This window comes from Monopterus albus, unplaced genomic scaffold, assembly GCF_001952655.1.
Source record: "Monopterus albus unplaced genomic scaffold, M_albus_1.0 scaffold1.1, whole genome shotgun sequence".
NCBI lineage: Eukaryota > Metazoa > Chordata > Actinopteri > Synbranchiformes > Synbranchidae > Monopterus > Monopterus albus.
In genome coordinates, this window is record NW_018127881.1 from 1,469,095 (window position 1) to 1,496,775 (window position 27,681).

Genomic DNA, 27,681 nt, shown 5'->3' on the forward strand with positions numbered 1-27,681 from the left:
TACCTGTTTGGTTTGGACGCAGCAACCACCGGTTGGATTTACTGACCTTGGAGCTACTTGAAAGGGAGTGATGTTTCCACTGCTTGGTGGGACTTAACAGTAAGCTTTAAAAAAAATGCCTTAATGTCTTGTTTCTGTAGAGAGAATTGTGGATTGGCTGGAGAAGTTATTGTGTCTTAAAATATGGGTTTTCTCAACTACCTGCTTTGTTTAGAGTGTTACAAATTTCTTTCATCATATACTGTTTACCTCTCTATCCAGAAGAAATTCAAGTGAATTAATATCGTTGTGGTTCGTTGTGCTGTCCACTTTCAACACAACACCGGAAGCAGGAGTTGCGCGTGTTCAGGAACTATCCTCTCGCTTTTAAGAAGAGGCTTTCTAGTTTTATCATTCTAAAATAATTACAGACTATTTGGAGTTATGACGGATGCAAAGCTAGAAGTACCCAAGATTAAACATTAAATGGCTGGAAATGAGCAAAACGAGCATGCCATGGGCTCTTTAAAGTCACCTTAAGATTTTATTCTGGGTAAATCAGTTAAATCCAGGCTTAGTTCACATTTATTCAAGTCTCCTCTCTGGTCCTCAGTGTCTCCATCGCACATGTGGCTCTGTGCGCTGTCACTATGTTTTTTCACAACAGTTTCTCTCATGTTGCTTTCCATGAGCTAATTTCCAGCTGCTCCCCTGACAAACTCACATGTGCCTCTTCTACATGACCATCACTAACTTCTGCCTCTTTCTCTTCCTCCTCTTCCTCCTCCCCTTTGAGGGTTTCTGGAGCTCCATCGAAACTGGAATCACTGAGGAAAGAATGTGGAGTTTGAGCATCTTCCATGGACAAAGGGGTCTCATCGGTTTTGAAAGTGATGCCTGGCCCTGGGGTGAAAGGCATCTCCTCATGGTCTTGGTCTGGATCCTGGTCTTTGCTGCAGTAAGCATAGCGATGGTTCATGTGCTGGGAATATGAGCCAGAGTGAGAGAAGCGCTTGCCACATTTGTCACATTGGTAGGGTTTCTCTCCGGAGTGCAGTCGGCTGTGCTCAATCAGGTGATGCTTATGCTTAAACGCCTTGTTGCAGATCTTGCACTCATGCGGACGCTTGCCTGTAATAAATAACAAAAATTACTTCTTTTTTTCTTTTAATAGAGAAAACATTTAGGACTTTTTGTGTACTAAAATCTCTTGAAAGGTGCAGTAGGTATTTTTCTTTTTCATCAACAATTTAACTGAATAGTTTGACAGCAGCTGGTTAGCTTAGCACAAACCATAGAAATGGTAACATCTCGCCTGGCTTAGTCCAAAGGTAACAAAATCACCTCTCAAGCTCATTAATGAACACATTACAGTTCAAATGCCTGTGCAAAAACTGACATGTAAAAGCAACAACATATGGCTTTATGTGTGTGTTATGTGTTGCTTTTTACCCTTTGGTTTTTGAATAGATTAAATAAACCAGATACATTATATGAATGTATGACAGAGCTGGGCTAGATTTTTGCTAAGATAAGCAAACCAGCTGCGGCCTGTAGCTTCATATTTATCATAAAGACATCTCTCAGCAAAAACTGAATAATACCAGTAAACAAATTATGTAGTAATCTCTAACTGACTGGAAATGGTACATAATTGAAGTGTTTTTGCAAATTATGCACAAGCTACAGACCCGTGTGCTCATATTTGTGTCGGAGCAGAGAGCTGCTCTTTTGGAAGGTTTTTTCACAAATGTCACAAGCGTACAGGCCCTCCTCTGTCTTCCTCAGTCTCTTCCTCCCTGGCCCTCCTTCTCCCTCCAGCCCTTCATCCATTAGAGTGAGGTAGTCCAAAGCTCCGCAGTTTAACACATCACCCTGTGAAGAAATTATGTTAATTATGGCTGGTGTTTTTTTTCTCCTCAGTCTCTTCCTCCCTGGCCCTCCTTCTCCCTCCAGCCCTTCATCCATTAGAGTGAGGTAGTCCAAAGCTCCGCAGTTTAACACATCACCCTGTGAAGAAATTATGTTAATTATGGCTGTTGTTTATTAAGCCTTTGCAGGGCGCTTTATTTAAAGCTTAAGCAAGTCCTTACTCACCATGAGAGCTTGTCTCTCCTGTTGGATCTTTTTCAGTGTAGCCTCTGTATCTGCCTCCATCATGTAAGCCATAGGAGAGAGATACCCAGTGCTATTAGCTGACTGGCCGAATGGAACTGGTATGATGCCTTCGTGCCCTGAAATCCCTAAACCAGATTGGTTGAATACAGGAAAACCAAGGGAAAGGGAGCGTTGAAACATAGGAGTTCTGGTCCCGCTGTAGGTGGGGTGGTGATGAAGGGACAGATGCAAAGTTGGACTTGGTCTCTTAAGCTGTTGAGTCCCAAGCTCTCTCCTTTCTCCTTTGCTTGAGTTGCCGTTGACAGTTTTGTGCCTCCCCTCCTGGTCTGAGAACTGCTTGGGCAGGGAGAGGTCCAGAGGTTCGTCTTGTGCAGACCAGGGGCTGCTAGTCTGAGGTGAGGAGAGTTCAGGAGGGCAGCTGGTGAGGTCAAGGCAGACAGGAGAACCGAATCGTGACGAGGGAGCTCTTCTTCTGGCTTGAGGTGATGACAGCTCTGGGGAATGATTGATTGGTTGGCTTGGGCTTCCCTTTTCATGGCCTGGCCAATACGATCGTGATGACAGGGCATCGTGGTGGGGCTGTGGGGGAGAGTGCATCACAACCAAAAGCTGATGCGGTACTGAGTGCCAGCTGGGCTTCTGTAAGGGTGACTTATTTCCAGACAGGCCATTGGTTACTTCACTTCGTTTATGGTTCTCTGGTTGGAGAGCAGATCCGGGGAAGAATAAAGGTGACGAAGGGTGGTCTTTGCTGTGAAGACTCTCAGGCACCTCCACCGCCTCTCGGTTCATCTTACAGAGGTAGCGCTCATGCTGCAGAAGCACCGCCATGTTGGGGAAAAGCTGTGAACACCAGTGACATGTCACCCCCAGCACAGCTCTCTCCACTTCACCTGACGTCACTGACTCTCTTCTCCTGACAGGTGACATCTTGCTATCAGGATCTCCTCCGTTGTGAATCACCCTGCTTTTCTCTGCTGCAGAGCCTTCTCTTCCGTCTATCTCCTCATCTTTCTTCACCTCCCTGTGAAGCATCTCCTGCAGCATCTGCTCAAATTCGATCCTAGGGTATGGAAATGGCAGCAGGGTGTTCCCATTTAAGATACTGGCTCTTAGAGAGGGCTCTGCTGATGGGTCCCATAGCTGAGCCAGGTCTGAGGCTCTTGAGAAGGCTGTGGGGTTCTGGTTAGGGTCCTGCAGTGAAAGCTGTTGAGAATTCTCTGGTACTTGGCTCAGAGACCTGGTATTATCTTGATTCTGTGAGGCCAAGAGAGAGCCCTTTTCATTACTGTTTGTCCCCCTGCCTGCAGAGGGAGACATTAGAAATGAACAGTAGTTGGAATTTTGGCTATGTCCATTAATTGCCCCACTGGCTCTTCCCATAATGCCACCTCCATTTCCTCCACCACTAAGGCACTTTTTGCTGCTTAAGTGAGAGCTATAGGAGCCAGAATGAGAGAAACGTTTCTTGCAGTTGGAACACTTGTAAGGTTTCTCACCTAAAGGAAAAAACACATTAAGGAGGCATTAGTCAAAAGATGCCACAAGGTTGAAAATATCTTCCGCATGACTGTGATGGTTTCACATTTTTTTCCATAGTTATTTTGTCCTGTCATGAACTATATAATTAATGGTTAAGGATACAATGGAAACAAATTGATGGGTGAGCACAAGTGTATTGATATCATTTTGTCTCACCGCTGTGGATGCGGACATGCTCTTTGAGGTGGTGTTTGTATTTGAACGCTTTCCCACATTGCAGGCATTTGAACTTTCTGTTCTCCATTCCTTGATCCAGCACGATGGGACCCTGCGAAGACAGAACATTGATATTAATTTTATACACAAACATGCATAGGGAGCAATTTCACAGTGTTAAGAAATATGATTATTTCTAACACAAATCAAACAAACTAAATAAAAACATAATGCAATTATAGTGGTGATACATATTGGCTTGATTGTAGTTGTAAAGGTTTGTCATGCTTTCTCTGTCTCACCTGTATTTGTTTGTGAAAAGCCAGGTGCCGCTCCATCTCCTCCCTAATGGTGGCAGTGTATCCACATTGTGGACAGACTATGTGCACCCCCCCCCTCTCCTGACAGCACTTGATGTGGTCCCTCAGAGAGGTTCTTCGCTGATACACCCTGTGGCAGAACGGACAGGCCTGCTGTGTGCTACCTGCATCTGGAGTCCAGAGAGTTGTGACATTTTACACAGGCCATGGAAAATTCCATGCATTCATTACAAATATCTAACTAACTATTTTCTAAACCACATACAGTATGCTGCTCAGGGTCATGGGAGACTGGCGTCTATCCCGCCATGCACTGAGGAAGATGCAGGGCAGGCTGCCAGCCTTTCGCACTCATGCTCACCTTAAGTAAAGCTACGTTATTATCTGTCATCTCAGGTTGCACAAATTATGAAAAATGAGTCATAGGGCACCTGTGCTTATGTGTCAGTGTTGTACAGAATGAAAGACATGCACTATTATGTCTTCTGACTCACAGATCGGAGTGAATTTGAGCTCAGATGATCTAATTTCATTATAGATACAAACAATAAAGTCTTATGCGTGTTGCATACATGCCACGTATATGTTTGTATTTTGATGTATAACTACAGTATGATGCAGTTGAGTGACATTTATTAAAACTAACAACACACCATCTAGTTTAGAGTAACAGCTTCATATTTGTTAATTTTATATTCAGTAACATTGCTAACATTCATCTACCTGCTCCCTCAGGTGAGCGGTGCTGAGCTCCAGGCGACCAGATGGCAGGCGGCAGCTCATCGTTCCTACTGCCCTGGTGGTACACAGCCGCTGTGCCATTATGGTTCAGATGGTCCAAAAGACTGGCTGAGTTAGAGGTCTTCCTCAACTGGGCAAGGATTTCATAGTGAGTCAGGTCATTCAAGGCACTTTGGGAGTCTGAATTCTTATCTGGGCAACAGAGAAAGAAAAACAGAGGAACCGAAATATCTATGAATAGAGTGATATTTATTTTTAACCAGTTCTTGCTTGACACTGAACATCTGATACATGCAAACATTCAGCCTTTTTCATGACATTAACAGGAAAATGTATTTTACCTAATGGGTTTCTCCTTTACTTAACTGCATTAAAAGTCTCTCTGACAAAGCCTACATGAGGAACTAAGACAGCACCAACAGGCTAAAAAATTATCACAGTACAGTTTTTCTTTCCAGTTAAGACTGAGATGTTCATTAATATGTGACTTTACCTAAATATATGTTGTAAATGAAGTTCTTTAGAGTGCATTTGCTCTCTGGCTTTGTGGAAAAACACATGCCTTGTCACAATTTCATGTGTGCAAATGTGTGTGTGTGCTAAGGGACTGGGGATAAACTGTAAAGTGCAACTGAATCTAATGGGACTAAATTGTTTACTTAAACAGACTGACAGATAAAACAATAGATTCAGGGAACTGGTTGCCCAGATATGAAACTAGATATTAAGAATTCATTGTCCTCCATGTCTTTGAATGCTTTGACATGCAGGCACAAAGAGAAAGCCACAGATGTACGTAAAGAAGAGACGGCGCCTCCTATCACAAGCCAGTGAGCTTTGCTAACAGCGACTTTGAGGAAGATTTTTCAAATGTTTGCACATGTTGGCATATTTTGAGTAGTTTTTTATGTGGTGAAGGGAAGAGCTTGTGTGGTTGAGCGCTGTAAAAACTCAGCTTTGCCTTCATCAGGCGAGACCAAATCACATGAGGCGAAGGAGCTAAGTGATTGTTAGTAGGCAAGCCACGCAAGCCTTTGATCTCTCCTAAATAAAAGGGAAAGCCTCACGTCGCGCAATGCTGATTTCAGTACCGTAACGTCACCTCTTTGATGCATGGAAATATAGTGATATTGTGGGGGATGAGTTCTTTTGTCATGCTTTCAGAAGCCTGTCTTTTCAGAGAGAGGAGTGAAAAAAAGGGAACAGCTTGTAGGGAAGGCATGGTTTCACAAGGAGCTGATATGAAGGTGTATCTAGAGGGCTTTGAGACGCATCATGAGACTGGACACGTCTTGCATCAGAAAAAAACCCACTGTAAACTTGTTTACACATACTGTAGTGCTCCACACAACAGCCTCATGCTGTATACAATACATATTACATGCATAGTGCTTTGTTGCAGGCCTCATTTCCTCAGAAAGAAATGTGGGGATGTTTTCATAGTTCAAATCATAAGAGGTTTACCCATAGCAGATGGTTTACAGACTTACAGGACATCATGAATGATTCCTGGTCTCCTTCCTTGTCGGTGGTGGATGCATCCTCAGCTGCCTTGGCCTCTGGTGCCGCCTGTGCCCAGTAGTATTTTCTGCCAGGGCTGAGGCTGTGTGGATGCGTGGTGCAAGAAGGACTGCTAGGCTCCTCTGTCTCCTCTCTGGGTGTCAGGCTCATCTTGTCCAGGCTCTCCTGGCAGTCCTGGGGCTCCAGGCTCCACAGGCCCACCTCATCCTCCTCCTCAGATCCCAGTGAAGTTACTTCCTCAGGATCCACTGTGAGGAGGAAAGAAGAAAAGCCTTAGAGGGACCAACGATGTCAGCTCAAGCTAAGTCAGGTAATGCCTGCTGTTCAGTATGCTCATTAGGAATATATCATTTTTTCTGTGCTATATTGTATTTTGAAATATTTTAAAAATCAAATATCATACACGTGTTTTTAATCTATGTTAAATGAAATACCAGTTATTATGTATTTATTTTTTCAAACATGGTTCAGAATGTAAAAGACAATTATTCCTTGTTTTTGATAGCGATTAGTCAGTTGAGTTGTAGATTATGACAAGTGGATATCAAGGACAATGCTACACAGTTTAAAATAATATGTTAGGAAGTGAAACCAAATGGGGAAAAACACAACTAGAAATTCAAAAATGCTCTAAATTCGGAGCCATGTCTTACATGTTTTAAATCAAAAAAAGAAGCGACTGTATAGTTGCTATTTATTTAGTCTTTAGTCTTTTTCTCTGTAAGTAATAGAAATGACATTGTCTTCATGTGAAGTTGCTCCATGTGTTTCTAATCATAAGATATTGCACAAGGCTTTGTGTAGTTTGATGTGTGGATCATGAGCAATTCGAGCAGACATGCTCTTCATGCAACAACAAAACCATACGCAACTGCACAAAGGAGATCCAGAACTCGAAGAGGAAGGTCCCAACTTTAAATTATATTTCAAATATTTTCCTGAGCTAATTCCACAATATAAAACTTCAGACACAGCAAAATAAGACATTAATAGTAATTTCTGATTAATTTCCAAAGGCACTGTTTTACTCTGAGAGTACTGAGAATAAAGTGTGACTTTCATTTTGAAACCAACTGAAAAATTAATATTGAAAAAGAAAATAATGAAATACATAAAAAACAAACTCCAATCTCTAAGTGTTACGTTGTTAAGCAAACATTAACCCCATAAAACACAAATGCTTTTAATGGTGATATTAATCATTATAACTACAAAGTTTACTGTTTGTCAAATAAAGTATTTGTCTTCTGTGCAATTTTTTTTTTATTTTACATGCTGTGTGTAACTTTGGACTTAAGCGGCTTTATATTTAATTACTGTTAAAAAACTATTTTTGTGATACAACAAACAACAAACCTACATTTATATTTTCAGTTCATGTATGTGTGACTATAATGTGACCGGGGTCTAGTACACCAGTAAGAAAAAAAGATAAACAATGTTGTAATATAAAAACGGACCCTCGGTGCACAGAGTGTAGCAAAACTGGAAAAGCACGTTACTTTTCCCATAGCAATGACAATCACAAACACATGCCTGGGATTTCAGCTGTAGGCTTTTATTTCCAAGACATTTTTGAGGACGCTCTGTTTTCCTCTCACTGATTGGCAATATCTAATCACAACCAAGTAATTACCAGTTAAGAACACAACTAGACGTTTCCAGCGCCTTTGAAATATATCATCAAACAAAGCCAGCCCATATGGAGATCACAGACTCTGCCAATGTACAGCAAACCAATTCTTCTTTTTTGGGCTGTAAAACTAAGGCTTCTGATCAGTATCTAATGAAGTCACAATACAACATGGTCTTGTTTCTTGTTAGGTTTAAATACATTTTCCTCTTTGGCCTTGAGAGAGTGTTGTGCCGCTTTTCATCAGTGAAAATAATGTTTCACAGTTCATTACAGTTCACAAAACACGACCAGTGTCTATTCATTAAACTGTCAAAACAACATTAAGTCAGTATAGAAAGAGTTTCATTTCTGTTCGAGCTGTTCCAGCTACTCCCTCACGGGCCTGTCAACACAATATTTTATGAGTATTTTGCTTTCAACTCCTCTGCACATGCAGTTATGTCCCAGAGCTCACAGTGACAAAACCCTGTGACTGTACACTGGTGGAGACATTTTAGCAAATCTACCCCATCAACTTTGCAACTAGAGGACACAAACATATACACACACACACTCACACTCACTCTGTTACTGAAACAGTAAAAGGGACCCAGTGCTGCTGCACAGGGGGCTGGCCCGTAATCACAAACATATTTACACACATTCTTCTGATGAGTATAATAGCTTATCTCTAATTATAACACCTACAAATGTATCTGTTTGCATCAGCAGCTCATATGTCCTGCCCCAGCTTCAATAAGCCCCTGTAAAAAAAAAACCAAACATGAGCCCATGCGAAAACTGTGAATCACCCCAATGTACGCTTCATGTGGTGCTGCTCTACTAACATGGGGAGGAATGACTTGCTACTATGGGGGATGAAATTGGTCATCAAATATGTTCCACTACAGCAGGCAGCTGTAGCTGTGAAGTGATGTGATGTAGTTGAGGTCTACCTATTAGCTCTGCAGGAGATTCCTTGGATGATACGACGCGCTGCTGGGCCCAAAAAGAGAGAAATCTGGTGCAGATTAGCATCAAATTGGCTCTAATTTTCTCTCCCAAGACAGCAAGTGACACTAAGCCTATATCTGCTGTCATTAAGCGGCACCGCGCTGGGATGGCTTTCATTATCAGGTCCGCTGATTTATTTATTTGGAATGCAACTGCATCCTTCAAATAGGTCTTTGTTGTTGTTGTTGGAGCAGCAGGACAGCTAAATCTGTGGCGCAGGGGCTTTGCCTGAACAAATACACGGTGTATAAGGTATAAAAGAGACTGATAAATTCATGCAATGTGCAAGAGTTTTAAGAAAATTTGCTGGAAGACTTCGAACAAAAAAATCAAGCAAAGTGCAGCAACACACTGCTTATTGTGCGTGCACTATAATGTGTGAGGGGGGAATGTGACTCATATCCAGAGTTCTAACTGAACTGTGCTGCATCATGCTTGGCACCCTCAATTAGTGACACTTCTGAGGACTGACAGCAACAGTGGGTTCAGGGAAACAATGCAGCACTATTTTAATTGGTCTGTCGCTTATCCTCCCTGATGGTGACTGAACATCTGAACAATTGATGGTCTGCCTGCCAGGAAGTCTGCTTTGTTTTGTCTTTAGCTCGGGACACAAGTCAGAAATACAGAAACCAAATGCATGGTTGTATTCTGGGAGCTTGTGAGCCATCTCAAATCTGTTCTGAAGCCTAAAAAATGACGACCCACAGTTTGTTTACTATTTACATAGCTGAGCCAGTTTTCCAAAGTTAGACAGAAACAGATAATGTCTGAAACATTTCCTTTCTGTGACACAGAAAGAAACATTTTTGACACAAACACATTAAAATACAAACCGCAACTAAAAAAGACAAATAAGGTAAAAAAAAAAAAAAAAAGCTTCTCAACATTTGTTTGACTGTTTCAGTGCTGGTCTCATTCAGACTGTTTATATCCCAGAGGGCATCTACTGTGCAATATCATACTGAGCTGCAGATGACTTTACAATGCACACATGCAATCTGGTACTGACTTAGTAATTATGTGGCTATATGGTACGCATGCAATAATTGTCTAGAAATTGTTTGTTTCTTTTGGCTTTAAATGGTAACAAACAAAGCCAGGCCCAATTTACAGCGCAATGTTATTGTTACCCTTCTGTTGATTTTTACAATTCCTCATCATTCCATAAAAGCCACAATAACGGTATTGATGCAAATTACTAGATATTTATTTCTCAAAAGAACAACCAAATAAATTGTTTCTCCACACCACACAAATATGACGGCAGTTTGAGATGCACACTAAAAACAAATATTATTTGTGTGCATGGATGTTTGTGAAAAGGTAACTGCAAGTTGTACTTTTTGTTCTACAAACAAAAAAATTAACTATTATACACACATTGCTATTAAAATGACCTTAAAATATAGATAGAAAGTAAAAGATTATATTTTGTAGAGTTTAAATACTTTGCCTTCACCTTTTAAAGTTCTATATCAAATCGCTTTTTAAACTTTTATATAAATTAAAGGTTATCTAGATGAGACAGGATCTATGTTGCGTTCCATATGACATAATACATACAGTAAGTGTAATAACAATGGGTTGTGCGCATGGAACATTACAGGACCATCTGGTGCATTTCATGGTAGAAAGGAAAGCAAAGTTCTGGTCAAGTGAATACACCAAAGCGTCATTAAAAACGTATTGATCAGTCATGTGTGTGTTATAACAGAACTCCCTTTGATGTCAAAAAATAGATTTTAAATATGACTTTAAACATCATCTGGTTATCAGGTTTCATTGTTGTATTAAATGTTGCTTTTTGGTACAGTTAAAGCTGTAACGGTTTCACAAGTACAAAAGAAACTAAACACTTACTATTTTGAACTCGATAAAATACCATAGGAGGGTCATGGACGCCCACACGCACACAAAACAAAACCCAAGCACAGGAAGATGTGTGCATTGTCATTTTACAGTACCTATGGGAGCACTTCAGAGACGAGGTAGATCCATATTTCTCTGCAGAGCAGGCTCATGTCGACAGCAATGACCTCTCTTTTAATATATTGCGGAAATCAAACATGCCATTTGTAAAATTCTCACTATGGCAGCGCTGCTATTCATACCTGCTGACTGACATTTGTACAATGAGTCAGGGGAGGACCGCAACCAAGAACAAACACCTCCCACCTAATCTCCTTCATCTTAGCAGTAACTCTTTTTCTCTCTCTCTCTCTGTCTCTCTCTGGGTGACGGCTCCTTACAGGTTTGGCACCTTGGCTTGATCTGGTTGGGTCTGACCTGCCATAACAACAACCTGCCCACATGACAGCATCCACCAAATATATAATAAATATTATTACCTGCAAACAATAAGATATGATATGATGATACCAATACAATTCCAAAATGAGTGGAATTTTCCTCTTAGCGGTTGCCTCATTTATGAATGCAACATTTAATTTCAATTTATCCAAATGTTTTACATATTATATCATGAATGCTGACAGCAAATTGAGGATTAAATGGTCTAAATTAAATGTTAATCAGTAGGAATGGTGGTAATGTGAAGTTTTGCAGCATGTTTATGGCCAGAGAAGAGGAAGTGCAAGCATTCTTGTCTAATGACGGTCATAATAACCACAAACACACTGATATGAGTGTCTTAGTCATGTAGTTAGGTTTTAGTTCAGCTAATTACAGTTGCTTCTGAGTTTGTTAGCAGCGTGCCCAGAAAGAAAAAAGTCTGAAATTGCTGCTGGTGAGAATAAATGAGACTGAAACTGTAACACTGTGATGGGGTTTGTAAAGGTCATATTAGTCTAAAGGAAGAGATGCTAAAATATGTTTTGTGGTGCAGTATGTGATTTTGCATTCTTGCAGTGTGTTTACTATACAGCGCTGTGGTATAGAGAAAGAGGGTGACCAGAATGAGATAGAAGTGCAGAGAGACCAGAGCACAAAGGATGCAGCACACAGAGCATAAGCAAGACGAGTGATGGCGAAAGACAGAGATAAGAGGAAGACAGAGGAGTGAGGGATTAGAGAACGAGACAGAAAGCAACAGTGTCAAAATGTCCCTGACACAAATAATGTTGAACTGTGAAAAACGCGACTGAGGGAAATTCCCTCAACACACAGGCCCACACATATTTACACATAAACTAGGGTACAGAGAAACACAGAAAAACAAACATATACAATTTGTTTTGTGGGCAAAATGGCGACAACAAACAAGCAAATACATCACAATAACTGTATCTGTATGTGGGGGGGGCTGCTTGAATATCTGAACTGCTTTCAGAAAAGTTAAAGCCCATGCAGTGCCATAGCAGTGAAGTCATGACTGAGCCTTTAGATGGCCCACTCATTAGGAGACACCACCCTGTCAAAGTATTTAAATCACTACCACAAGAAGAGGGGCAGTGTCTGCCGGGTTACAAAGAACAATCAGTTCAAGAAATAAACACTAAGCTTATTTCCTCATATTGATTAAGGCTCTACTGACAACAAACACCACACTGAAACTATTCTGCCTTTGTTCAGTGTGGCCTTTAATGATTCTGTTCAATTAAGGCCCTTGTGACACAAAAGCAGAATCCCTTTTGGCATTTTTTTTTGCTTCAAAGAAGCGGTTCACTGATACCACTCACAAAGTTGATTTGTCAACAAGTTGTGCTTTTACTGTGACTGTGTGCAGGGCTTAGTTTCATTATTCACATATGAGTACTCTGTGTGATTTCAGAGGAGCCTGGGTAAATCAAAGCACAGCCTCCAAAACATCAAGTGTAACACTATTGTGTACATCTGCCGTGGCTGCTCGAAAAAAAAGGGCCCTGGCATCTAAAAAGCAATTATTAGATCTGTTATTCTCTAGCTAAATGTCTCATCACTGCATCACAAAGTGATCCACATCTGCTTAATGGAAACCTGTGCTCATGTAACATCAGAAAAACATCAGCAAACAATGTGATGACAAAAATCCAGCAGCAAACAAGCTCAAATAATGAACAGCAAAGCCATCAAACCAACAGTTAGTGTGCTGCCGGGCAAACAAATCTAACTCATGAGGGTAAACTACTAATATTTGCACCTTACCTGTGCGTACTGCACATCTTTCCTCAGCTTTAGCATTTTCTAAACACTATACAGTATGTAATGAGGATTCTCTGTTTTGTAATAGTTTCATTTGTCACATATGGGAATTCTATAAATGCATATTGTAATGAGATTAAAAATGTTTCTGATTAGTACATGTTCATGTTGCAGCACAGTGATGCCACGATGGAATAAATACTAAACGTACTAAGCATACACTCGGATGTCATTCTCTGCTGCTACTGTGTCTGTATTTATACATTTCAGAGAGACATTAAGACAGATAATCCCACCACAAAGTTTCATATACAGATATACAGCATGTGCTGGTGAAGCCATGACAGAGCTGTGACTCACTGGGAGCTACAGCACAAGAGGTAATGTGAAGGCAAAACACATGCACAGGGTTTACTTTCACCCGCTCTTGTAGATTCCCAACCCAGCTACTGTATATATTCTTAGACTGTGGTGAGTCAACTCTAGACATCCATGGTATATTTTTGTAGCCTCCAAAAATCTTCAATTGATTAATTCAGTCATCAAGATTTGATGTGTGATTTAAGTGTTCCCTTTAATTTTTTTGAGCAGTTTATATAGCTATATATAGAAATAAATTTACTACAATGTGTAATAACGTTTGGTTACCAGGCCGCCAGGCAGAACAGCAACACTGACTACTACTCTATTTGAATCTTAAGAATATAGTCCTTTTTTTTTTACTCTGTGATGCCTCGCCAGTGTTGATGTTATTGTGTAGAGAGTAGTAGGCTCCACCATTTGGGTCTGGGGGAGTTTGGACCTGGGAAAGGAATGTTATGTCACACTTAAATGAAAGTAAAAAATGGTGGCACTACACAGGTCTAATACTTAAATGTTCTGTCTGCATGTTGCATGCTGGAGTTTTTCCTTTAAGAGAAAAATTGCACTAAAAACCACAAAAACAATTTTAGAAAGTCTTACTGCTCTGATACTAACACATAACACCAAACAAAATCATCAATTTATGTGCACACACAAAAATGCTCTAATCAGATTTTCTCTGCAGAAATGAGTCAAGGTGTGAGTGAAGAGGTGTGCAAAACGCCTATGTGGTTGTCTGCTCTTCCTTTGGAGGTTTCCTGTATGCTGCTGTCTACATGGCTTCCACCATGTTTACCTGTCCTGTAGACCACCACAATGACATCTGTTAAAAAAAATTACTTTGACTGACAATGTCTTCTACCTTCAAAGCAGATACATGCAGCTTCTACATTAGTGATCCTTCTTGATTGATATGGGCAGCTCACAAGTTACACAGTAAAGAGAGAAGCATTTTTTAATTATTAATGTATTTAAGTTCTGCTGTCTGAGCTACCAAGAATACAGCATTCATCCATTATCTATCTATAGCTGACACTGGGCAAGAGGCGGGCTGCACTCTGGACAGGTCGGCAGTCTATCACAGGGCTGAAATCTAAAAGCAGAAAGCCACACACACCCACCGCTCACTCCTATCGGGAATATAAAGTCACCGCCTAAGATGCATGTATTTGGACTGTGGGAGAAAGTTGGAGAAGCCAGGGAGAACCCAGGTAGGCACAGGGAGAACATGGAAACTCAGCACAGAAAGGTTGGCTGGGGCTTGAACAAAGACCCTTTGTGATGTGAGGTGACAGTGCTAACCACTGCACCACTATGCCACCAAGAATATAACAAGTTTATAATAAAAAAAAATCTTAAAATCGCAATTTTATTTTATTTTTTACTGAATTTTCTAAACCTGCCATTCACAACAAGTGATCTGTTGCCCACTGGCAGGCCTCAAAGCGTCATCTGGCAGGCTGTGGCGTAGTACTGCAAAGGGTAGATTAAAAATATGTATTTATTTTACAAAGCTATATATTTATTGAATGTGCCCAAGAATTCACATAAATAAAAACATCAAATTAAAATGCCTAATTTCAACGACCAGTTACGTTTGAGCATCATGAAACTACTCACAACACATCATCAGGAAGTGACAAAGGTGTTGTTAGCTAGCTAGCTAGCCAGCCAACATTGCCCCAGATGCAGTGACACAAAATGGATCCGCTTTTGAAACGAGAAAGTGATGTGGGAGACAACCCTCTGCTTTAGAGTAAAGGCTCTAAAGCATATGGTGAGGAAACATGACCCTGAATACATTAAGTACATACATTGACTATATTCTTTTATGTTTTTTCTCATTTATTTGACAAGGTGCTCTTTGAAAAATTTTTAACAACCAGAATTAGGCCTTAAGTTACAATGCACTAGAAAGGTTACGAACTTTTGCTGTAAACCATAACAAAATACAAGACTGTTTAGGTATTTCTGGATTCTCTGAGGTTATTTAGCAATTTAACATCCAGAAAATTTACATCATTCACTATAATCATAATGACTTACAGCTCTGATCACTTACACATTTCTAATAAACACTCAGACAGCGTTCACTTTCCATTGACCTATCAGGCAAAGTAACAAAAGAAACACCGAAACACGTCATTCTGGACTTCCCTGCTATGTCATGCTAAATTGTGTTATTTGAATCACCTACCATGACAGTGACTCACTAGAAATGATAAACTTACCTACCAGCTACACTGTTTGCATACTGTTTGTGAGTGCATGCGTCAGTCTATATGACCATGTTTGAGCTCAGCGTCAGTGCCATCATGTCCCGTGTGAATCTGCTGCACTAGAAACAGTACTGATGACTGGCGAGAAAGGTTAGCTCGGTTAGAGGAGCACGTTATTTTGAGCTGGCTCTCTGCCTCCTCCTCTGGCTTGTTTCCATGTAGCAAAGGATAGGTGCTGGACTGCAGTGACAGTCATAGAGGGACCCATTCACTCACCACACTGTGAATCAAAACCCAGACTCAGCTTCATTAGGCTCCTGCCATTGCAAAGACTCTCATACCACTCTATAAACAACCCTGTCTCCCCCTCCAAATTTGTTTTCCTTCTTTTTTCTTTACACATGAAAATGCTCAGGGACTGTTCTAGCTTTCTGATGTGGTTCTTTATTTTGTACGCTGGTACAAAACACACACACACACAATAGTGCCTCCTTTTGAATATTAAAACATTCTTTGATAGAGCACAAATGTTCTAAAGTGTTTTTAATAGGGGTGTATGCTAAATAAAACTTCTCTATATGTTTAACAGCTACACAATGTTCAAACTGAGCTGCAACTTTCAGTTACTCACTGCGAGAGATTTATTTTGAGGGTGAAAAATATGCAGGACATCCCACTGACTTTGTGTAAACATCTGTTTATAAGTCTGTCTGTTTGAGGTGTTTTGAGTGACACGGTGTTCCTGAAAAGGACAATTTACTGCATTAAAGTCCAACATGTCTTTATCTAACCAGATCAAAGCAGATTTGAAACACAGGATACAAGAATTCTGTGGAACCCTCATTAAGTTATCATAGATTATTCACTACACAATGGTTACAGCATCACCTGTTATTTACAGCTTACTGCTCCCACAGTTACTGCTACTACAACTCACAACATCAACAACCTTGTCTTACTATTACTCTACACTTTCAATCACTAAAAGTAAAAAATAAGGACCAACAAGTAGAGATGTCCTGAAACAACAAGAATGTATCAGTCTCAGAAATCATTCAGTAAAATTAGAAACTATATGATCCCACTTTAACAATGTGATAAAATTATTTGCCTTATAATGATAATTGCTGTTTGAGTAGAGGTGATGACTGGCAGCATGTTCTTGCCTGGTTAACATGCAGATTGGGCGCCATCCTCTGGTGTATATGGGCATTACATCCTCCAAATGAAACATGAACACAGAAACATTTGGAGTGGCCACAAGTGATCCTGAAGGCTTTGTTCATAGGGAAAAAATGCCTTTCCTGTGTGTCACCCTGTTTTATTTTCTTTGTTTTTGTCTCAGTTGTCACCGCATGCCTGCACACACCATCTATTCTCTTTCTTCTATCCTGACCTCTCTCTTTCATCACTTTTTTAGGGCTCACTCGTAAAGAAACAGAGGCAGAAAAAAGAGGAACACACATGCTATTAAACTATTAAACTCTTTTGTGGCTATGCAGTTTTGATTAGGAAGATGAATGAGTCATACTGCATAGTAATTTACACGTGTTTGGTAGTTTTAGCTTGAGGTATTGAGTGTGTATGTGTGTGAGAAGACTGAACCAACGCCTTGAAAAAGAAACTAATTAAAGTCACGGGGGGAAACGCAAAGACAGCAGAACGGCACATGAGAGTGTGTGCATGTCATTACCGACCTGGCCCATGAAGAAAAAAGTGATGGCAAGAAGAGGGACTGAGAAAAAAGGAGAGAGAGAAGAGAGAGAGAGAGTAAAACCTCAGCCAATGAAATAATGTATATAAAAAGACTCAACAAGAAGAAAGGTTTAAAAAGCAAACTTGGGGAGATTAAGAGGATCTTTGATGTGTATCAGGAGAGGAAAGCAGCGTTGCGACTGGGACGACAGTAATTTTAAGTCGAAGCAGAAGGCTGGCCGACTGGCTGCCTTGCTGGCTGGCTGGCTGACTGCCTAGCTGACTGACTGTGGGCTTTGATGGCGCTCACTGTTTGAAGTGGTTTTCGGGGAATGGGAGCAGCGTGTGGTGTCAGTGGGACAAGGGAGTCACTCTGGGGGAGGGGGTACCCGATGGCAACGGTACAGGGTTCGGGGAGCATAGGCTGGGAGGAGCAGAGGACAGATATATGAAAGGAGAAGGGGAAAAGGAAGAGCAAAGGAAAATGAATGAAAATGATATGAGGTGGAGAAGAGTGGATAAAGAAGAGTCAAAGGAATAATGACAACAGAAGAGAAATACACATAATGGTGAAACAGCAGAAGAAAGACAAAAGCAAAAAAAATGACAGATAAAAGTAAAAGTTGCAAACATGAGGAGGACAGCACAGAGAAAATGACAATGAAGTCAGTGAAGTAAACCTCTCAGATGTGTGTCTGACATTTAAAGCTCTGTCCTAATATGAAACTACCTACTAATTGTATCATTTAGATGATGTTACCTCCCTCTGATATGTTGCCAGGCTGCCTTACAACCTCCATCCCCTCCTGCAGTGCTGGACACATGCACCATGTAAAGATAACTTCGCTATTTTCCTGAGGTACCAAAGCCAACAACACAGACCAAACTGATTCTGTACTACTTCAGAAAGTTTTTGTTCTTCATTTTCTTTTATTAGTTATTGGCGACACTGACCAAAAAAACCCTCCTGTTTTGTAATTTTGCTATACCACCAATAACCTGTCACGCATCATGAGATGTTTTTAAAAAGAGATAATACTAACTACAAGATTGTTACATGGTGATAAGTGACTGAGTGGACCAGTGCATACCGATATTGACTGTTTTTTTGTGTTGCTTCCTTTTGAGCACAAGCTGCTTCCGGTGTTTGGCTCTTTATCATACCTGAACTGAATATTGCACACTGCTAGCAAATATCAACATTTTTGCTCTGTCTGAGGTTGAGCAGTAAGTAATGGCAAATAGTAAATGGTCTTATACTTGTGTAGCACATTTCTATGCATTGCAGCACACTCAAAGCCCTTTCACAGTATTTGCCCATTCACCCACTCTACCTCCTGAGCCGCGGCCGCCCCTCTACGTGCATTACATATAGAATCTGGTGTACATCAGGGATGCATCATCATCTCCCATTCTGTTTGTGGCTGCCACTGACTTGATCATGTGTAGGACAACAACTGACAAGCCCAGAGGTTTACAGTGGACACTCTTTTCCCAACTTGAAGATCTTGCCGATGACCTTGCCATTCTTTCTGCAAAACTTAGCCACCTAAAGAAAACTTTAATAAGCTGACAGGCTTGACCATCACCACCTCCAAGATACAAGTTTTGTGCATCAACATAAATCCATATGCTTCGATTATAGTGGCTAGTGAACCACTTTGCTGAGAAATTCATCCACCTGGTTAGTGTTGTCAGTAAGGACAATGCAGCACAATAGGAAATCAGAGCAAGGCTTGGGAAAGCTTGCAGTGCTTTTGCACGACTTCAGCTGATCTGGAAGTCAGAGCCTAGAACAAGGTCCAACCGTACAACAGCAATGTCAAGCCAGTTCTGCTACAGTATATGGCGCCAAATGCTGACAAGTAGTAAAAGAATTGAATTGAAGATTTAAATTGGACTTTCAGGAGCAAGACTATCCCCAAAGGCACACACACCCCTTCCTCTGCCAACCATATTTAAACCACCTAAGAAACCACCTCATCCACTTCCGCTTTTTATTACCTACCCTCCCTTCCCTATCTCATTCATTCTCTTCCATCTCTCTCTCTTTCATGCAGCGGCTCCACCAGTGCAGCACGGACCTCCAAAGCCTTGCCCAAACTGCACTACACAAGTCTACACCAAAAGTCTATCCCCAAGACTGGGGGACACCGCGCAGAAAAAGACAAGGCTGGCGCAAGACAACCTGGTGGTGCATGGTGACAGCTGAGTTACTGTAAAAAAAGATAAGCTTAACATGGAGCGAGGCACAGCATGCTGCACAAATGGAGGTAAACTTTTGACGCTTTATTTCCCATTGGGGACGAAAAGGGCTAAGCCAAGCCAAAATTTCTGGCTGACTGAATGAATTAATTAATGGTAATTTTTGTGGTGATTCATTTCCAATTAAAATTTCTTAGAACATCTGAAGAGCTGATGCATTCACTGCCTTTAAAAATGTCTGGCAGAGACAAAGTGGAAATGTGCTAAAGTAAAACTCTGCCAGCAACAGTAACACACACACACAGAGAGAGAGGAAGGGAGTCAGATAAACAGAGATGTGAGTAAAATTTAAGACCCAAAGCTTTGACCATTGCAGGTGGGTCTAAAAATCAGTGAAGCATGTGGAATGTGTTTACTCCCTACCAGGTATGTGCATGATCTGTGTATGAATGTGTGTATATGCACCTGGCATTCACATTAAGGAGACCAAAACCTGTTTACACACACACACTGTGGGGACTTGGCCTTCCTCCTGGAGACGAAATGCTAGTCTGCACCATGTGAATCACTGAATCTCAGAGTGACAGCTTGGTTTAAGGTTAGGTGTTAAGGTTAAGGTAACTGTCCAGGAAATTAGTGTAAGTCAATGTAAAGTCTCCATGAAAAATGAAAGCAAACGTGTGTGTGTGTGTGTGTGTGTGTGTGTGTGTGTGTGTGGACCACAGAGTGGGATGTGCGGGTCAGATGAAGGTGGTACCAGGTGATCACAGGTACAAGGAGATAGAGGGAGAGAAAGGGAGTTGGCTGGCCGATGTCTCCCATGCCTTTCTGGTCCAAGTTTTACTTTTTCTCACCTGGGCTGGTTCAAGTCCCAGCCCTTGTGTGAAGACAGAATTTACTGTGGTGGACTGGGCAGAGCAGGTCATTTGGAAAATCTGCCTTTTTTAATGAAGGAACAGATGAGAACAGCTTACAAAGATATAGTGTAGACTAGGTTAGGCAATATGATGATGTACTGTGAGATGATGACTGTGAGACTTTGGTGACTATCCCTATGAATCTCTGTAAATTAGACCATTGTTGCCAATGATATAAACCACTAAACAGGTCATTGTGGCAATACTGCATTAATACATATTTTTGTTGGGTGTTTCATTTGCTGGATTAATCACAAACAGACATTACTATGAGGTTTAGAACTGAAGAGATGAGGGAAATAATTGACTAGTTGATGGCAGAAAATCAATGAACTATTTTGATAAATAATTATTCGTCTAAATTGTTTATCAAGCAAAACTGCCAAACACTTTTGGTCCAGCTTAAGATAATATCTTTGCATTTTGGACTGTTGTTCAAACAAAACTACAGTAGCAGACTGAAGATGTCAGCTTGGGACCTTGTAAGAGAGAATTGTTTTTACTGTTTACTGACATTTAATCACCTACAAAATGAATCTATTAATTGAAAAAATAAGTATTTTATCCTTACACAGCTCTTTAACCTATTTTCCAGAAAATGTGTATGTAATAATATTATAAAATTACAGATACTCCTATTGTAGACTATTAATTCATGTACGACACAAGTTTATTTTATGTGGTGCTGTGCTCTGGTCCTAAGAAACAAGATCCCTTTGTCAGTCATCATACGTTCGTGCAATGCACAGCTAAACATTCAAGCTCTAAGGTGTTTTTAGTGGGCTGTGCTAGTTGGTGGTGCTATTCATAAGTTAAAGCTCAGCTCTGTTCAGGCAAAAAATAAACTGGCAAATTTTTGTCTTAAAGGGTTAGAGTATGAAAATAGACTTGGACACACACAAAGAGAAAGAGAAAGGCAGAAAGGAGATAAGAAGCAACTAAAACAACAGCGAAAAAGTATCACACTGAAACCACAAACTTCTCCTTTTCTCTGACCAGCAGGTGTGAAGTGTTCAAGACATTCTACACTGATGCCACCCCACTCTTGTCTATTACACACCACATATCAAACAGCTACTCTCTCAGCTTGTTGTCCTGTGATATCTCACTCCCTTGCTGGCTAATTCAGGCACACTCTACCCCTGAGTAGGTCTGGTCTGCCTGCCAAGCTGCTCTCCTCTCTCTCTCTCTTTCTTGCTCTCTCTCTCGCCACCCATCTAGGCTTTGTACTACATGACAGCTAAAGCAGGGTTTCCAAATTTAATTTGAGGTGTGATAAAACAGCACATTTCTATAAACTGTGTGCAGAGAGCCTGCCTATCTGAATAGTTTAAACCCCTTTCTTCTGTCGAACATGTGCAGGATACACAGAATACTCAGGCTGTCAGCACAAAAGAAAGATCCACAAATAGACTTAAAGGTGAAGAGTCTTACCAAAGCAATCACAAAGAATGTAATAATAATACTGCAAATAGAATTTGTCAAGAGTGAAAAGGGATCCATTTGCAACATCAGACGGGTACAGTATGTACGGTTAATATGCAATTGATGCTAAAATAGAACTGCATATATATGTGTGAGAACTTGCAAGAAATAGTTGGTGTTAAATGTGTGACAACTATATACCCAGACACGTATTGTAGATGCATGCACACACACCTCATGAGCTCTGTGGCTATTAGTGTTATCTTACTGTTTAAAGGAGTGTGATCCTCAGACTCATCTGTCGGGTTTTTAATAAAGTTGTGTTGTTGTGTTGTTTAGTAAAGTTGTGTCTCTATCAGGACAACTGAACTGATCCTAGTAACTCACTCATCTACTAAGGGATCAAATTATGATTAGAAGATGACATGGATTTACGAGAGAAAGTGCACATTATGTTGCAACTCAAAACAGCAAGAGTTAATATACCAGAGACCCCCCCCCCACAATTCTTCTGTGGCAGAGAAACAAAGGTAAAACATGGGGCTGTTTTGGCTCCATCTGAAACATCACAATGTGCAATAATTGAATAAACATGTGAAAAATACCAGAGGGACTCAATCAAGGGATTCCCCTTTATTGCTGTGTAGATGTGTAGATCTGGCATTAACACAGAGCTAGGCTGGGAAAAATCTGTGGCACTTGCCGCTTTGGGGACATTGAGGATTGTTGAGGAGCAAATGAGGAAACACTTAAATTATGCCGCATTGTGTCGCCTGCTCTGCCTCTTCTATCCCTGCCCCTCCATCTCTTGTCTTCTCATGCTGAAGAACAGTATTTGCTGTCTCCAACCCTGTCGACTCCATCAGCTCATCTTCCTCTCCTTTCCTATTCTGTCCCTCCCACCCACTGGCCCTGATGCCTGAGCTGTGTCTCTTGAAGAGTCCCAGTAATAAACTCTGGTGCCTAGGCTCTTCATTGCTGTCTCGCGGTCCCCACCCCTCAGCCCTGAGTGCAGATAGATCTGCAGTTAAAGTAGGCCCGGTCCAATAGGCCCAGCCCCTCCACTCAGTACAGTACAAGCATGTTAGTCTTTCTCGTTCCAGTGTTTTCCCCCTATTCTCTTTCTTTCTCCTTTTCCCTCTCTTTTTTGCTGCTTGAGCCCTTTGTGTACAGTGTGCTATGCTCACTGTGGCAGCACTGTGCCAGAAAAACCCACAAAAACACACACACACACACATACATGTATACACACACATATGCAGTCACAGACACACAGCTGGGCCCCAGCTGCATACAAAGGCTGGGGTTTGGAAATCAATGAAGGAGAAAGAAGAAAAGGGGAAAGGAGTTTAAATAAATTGGCACTTGAAAAAACAAGAAAAACGAGCAAGAGGGATGAAGGAAACAGGGAGAGAGAAAGCTCTCTTAAAAAGGCACATCATCTCGACAACAGAGCGAGGTTTTCATGGACTAACAAAACACAAAGCACAAGACAATCGGACTAAATATGTCTAAAACACATTTCTACTCCTGATTCAAGAGCAAGGTTTGAATGAGTGTGATCAGCTCTCTGAGTCATGCTAGTGAAGATGCACACTGAGGGCGAGAGCAGGGGAAAGCCTACGCATAGCACACACAACATTTTTGGAAGCTGGAATCTAAATAGTGTTGCCTCTAGAAGAACATTTACTGCAACACGGGGGCGTTTTGTGAAATTCATTAAGGTAAAGACTGGGTTTAAGTTGCTTTGCAAAAGCTAAAATAAATTCTTCAGTTTATTATAACTACAGCACACTTTTTGTTAGATACATCATCTCCTCTATTTTAAAAATGATATTGAGTTTTGGTGTATTTACAACAAAGTTTTAAGCACAGCAAAAAGCATCAATTTCACAATTATCTCTATTCATAAGGAAAAAGGCTTCAAATAGCCCGTAATACATGAAGTGTGCACTGAGGCCTGAATGGGGGCTGTTGAACCGCTGGCTATCAGTGCCCTGCTAATTAGTTCACACTCGCTGAAACCTGAATCTCTCACTCATAGCCAGTAAATACAGGTTATCATTTCCTTCTTCAAGCCCAAAACTGCTTTCATTCTGCCAGGAACGAAGGGCAGTAATTTCCTCACGTTGCTTCATATTGGTGAACATTGACAGTTTTACTGGAGGAGACACAGACTTAATCAATAGGCGCCTTGGAGAGAGAAGAAAAGTTAGCCTATGTTTTTTTTTCTCCTTCTTCTGGTTTGGAAAACGTTCTTAAATCGCTGTCTTGTGAGGCGGCCCCGCCAGATTCAGTTGGTTTTATCAAGGACCCTTAACTCCCCAATTGCACAGCCGCCTCCAGAGCAGCACCTTCCAAATCCAACAAAGATTTAATACATTTCCACACTGATATAACCATTTACACGCAGCGGACTACACACATACAGACTTGTGAAGATGTGTGTGGCATATGCTAGGTATAAGCATGCCATCAGCAAAGGTATGCATGTAGAATCAATTTATAAAGCAAAGATACATAAAGACAAATAAGAGAAAGTGTCCTGAACTAATGTCCCGGCTCATAATAGATCAGCTAAAGATAACAGTCTTCAGCATTATATTAAAGACAGTTGTCATACTTGCACATCAGTTTATAATCACTTTCTTTTTTCTTTACATGAACTTCCTTGAAATCTTACCGTTACCTTCCTGAACGCTGACTGTACTTATCTTGTCTCTGAGGTCAGTGCAAAAATAAAAGGAACTGGTCTGGTTTTGATGGTAGTCTGATAAGTGACAGGGCCTGGTCAGAAAGTTTGCTTTTGTACTGATAGCTTTCACAGTAGTGTGATACTGTTGATTTGTGAACTACAGTGCGGCTGGTCGACAAACTGCTACATGACAGTCAAAGGTGAGAGTGTGCGTGTGTGTACGCTTGCACATGTGAGTACACGTTAATGCTAAGCAACCAGAGAGGCTCTCACCCTGGCGACACTTGGTGGAGCTTCACACTTCTCTGAGTAAAATGAGGAAACACTTACAGTAAATAAATAAACTATATATGTAGACGGACTCCTAACAGCAAGCAGGTTTGTGGCAGTTGCACACCAGATCACAGACAGTTAAATCTACTGCTTGAGTTGCCAAGGCTTTCATGAACTACTACGGAGCAGAGAATAAACCCAGCTAATGTGCACATGCTCTTGCTTGTTTAGTGACCAACTTAACCCTGTGCTCTTTTTCTGAATTTGCAGTTGTGTTTGCTTTTGGAGTAAATGTAATGTTATCCCATGGCTTCCCCTGCATCACCCAGCAACTTTCCATTAAATACAGAGCAGGCAGCGAAACACTCTCATCAACCACACATTCCACTAGTAATTTGAAATAAGATTTATTATAAGGTTTGTTAGGTATTTTTAGTCAGATAGAAATTGGATAAATACTTTATGTATTAGAAATGTTTAGTGGAGATAGGATGTCTAGTTAGACTGTTAAATGCTTAGTCATGCTTATGAGTTTCTACAGGGTACATCTGGTCAAGGATAACTAGAGAGAAGAGTTGATGACTGTCAGCAGACAGGGTGTGTAATATTATTATTATGATGTGTATAACTGTAGCCTTAGCCATAATATGTTCTTATGTTTAAGTCACGACATGTTACTAGAAGTCGTGTGAGAATGTTTTTAGTTACACACCACTTAATCAACAGACACACACACATTGATTTGCTTCATGTTTTGACTACTGCTATGGCCAGCTGCAAAGCTGGTAACAGAGACATCTCGGTTTGACGTTTCTGTGTAGTATGGGGCTAGCCCAACCGAGGGGATATAATGTATAGGCCTGGTGGGTTCAGGGGCTTTCATCTTACATCTGCCTGCGAGCAGTTTGGAGGTGCAAGATACCTGAGCATGTAATGTTAATTTTACCTGTGATCCTTTGAATAAATCAGCACTGTTTTGAAGTTACTTGGACTGTCTCGTCTCTCAGAGTTAGCAATGGTAATAAGAACCAACGACCAACTGGTTTGATGGTTTTTATTGAAGTTATTCAGGAGGTGGCTGTGCAAGTTGAATTAGAGAAACGTTCAATGATGTGAATAATTTTATAGTTTGGATTTTGGGTCAGGGAAGCAGGATGTCATCGTAGCATAAACTTTCAGTCCTCATCAGCAGGATAGAAGAACAAACGTTTATATGTGTACCCATGTGCAGGTGTGTTTATCTTTACTTCAGTTTGTGAGTTCAGAACCACACACAAGGCACTGCCTCATGCATGTAGAACAGTCTCGACAAAGTCCCTAAATTCAGCGTGCTGTCAACAAGTTTCACAGCCCTGCTGTAGGAAGTGCATTCACTGAAACTGATAAGTGGCATCATTCTTTCCTCATATGCTTGATAAGGTGATTGATAATGTCAGACATGAAAGATTACAGAAAGATTAAAAATAAAGTTAAGCAGAATTAACTGCTTGCACATGGTAGGATATTTTAAATAATTTCCTCATGTTTTAAAGCTTTTGTATTTAGCCACACTATGTTTTCGTTTGACAACTATAAAAGTAAGCTATGGTTTTGTAGTTAAAGAAAAGCCTGCATTTGAAAAACCAGTGGATAATCCTCTCTAATCAGTTATACTTTCATCACTTCTGATGCAGTTCACGTTCTGTTTAAAATGTTTATTTAAAGAAAAATGTGAAAACTTAATGCCAAATCACGGTGCATAGGCATGTAATATAGAATATAAGAGGAAATCCTCTTAAGTGTAAATCTCAGAGAACATTCAACAGCAATAAAACTGCAGCCAACAAAGACGCACTGGCGGACTGTGAGAGGTTTTTCTGTTTGATTGATTTATTGATCTGTTTGAATGATTTATTAGTTAAATCTGATTCTGCCTTCACTAAGAGGGTAAATCATCGGTGATTTACCTTTCATTAAAAGAAAGATATATGTCAGGGCGATGAAGTTTCGCAAACCCGTGCGGTCGCAGGTTTTGCACTTTTTCTTGCAGATTTTCTACGTCACAGCTTTTATTTCTCAGTTTTCTCGGGTATGTGTTCAGGTAGAATATCCTCACGCGGTTGCCAACCTGAGGAATGTTGACTACTCATCCCTACAATTTATGGTGCAAGGCAATCACAGGCCACGAATGCAAAAACTGAAAAATCAATGTAGTTTAAGTACTGTGCACTAAATAACTGTGAAGTGACGATACAGTGTTTGCGGATCGATTGTCTACAAACTCCAGAGGAAATCGATTACGTTCTGAGAGCTTCAGTCCGCTGCTGCAGCATCTGACTGCATCAATTACCAACTTATTCAAACTTTCCACTGCTGCACGTCTCTTACCTCGGTTTCTCCTGGGGTTTGCTTGTTTCCTTCGTTTGCCTCTACTTTCTTCTGTCATCGTCACGCTTTATTTCGTTTCCCCCCAAAAAAAGTTGCCCAAAGAGCCGTGCGAGTGTGTTTGTCCTGAGAGCCTGCCTGAGAATGAATAGTGTTGAGGCATCGCCTTCGGACGCAGCGGGAGCCTCAGACCTTGATGGGTCTCCAAGCAGAGGCGACGAGCCGTGAGGAGGAGTGATGTCAGCAGCAGAGAGGTTGGCCCCTGAGGTCAGTCTTGGCATCGTAAACGTTCACCTTCTTCGTTTACAAAGAAGCGTTGGTAAGACCTACAGCCTTAATGTTACACAAAATATTGTCGCAAATTCGCGACACTGCGCCTCCTCTTCACAGAGGGAATCCACCAGAGCCTCGTCGCCCCTGCGTGTTTGTGCTTTTC

General features: G+C 40.9%; 1 protein-coding gene across 1 annotated transcript; it reads right to left on the reverse strand.

The window, feature by feature from the left end:
* Nucleotides 1-87: 87 nt before the first annotated feature.
* LOC109964026 (zinc finger E-box-binding homeobox 2) lies at nucleotides 88-27,667 on the reverse strand. Its single transcript, XM_020607076.1, is given in 9 exon segments — nucleotides 88-673; nucleotides 676-1,110; nucleotides 1,671-1,854; nucleotides 2,077-3,596; nucleotides 3,796-3,907; nucleotides 4,098-4,285; nucleotides 4,839-5,048; nucleotides 6,347-6,625; nucleotides 27,249-27,667. Coding segments are annotated over 9 exon segments (3,144 nt in total). The 5' UTR covers nucleotides 27,307-27,667; the 3' UTR covers nucleotides 88-515.
* Nucleotides 27,668-27,681: the final 14 nt, after the last annotated feature.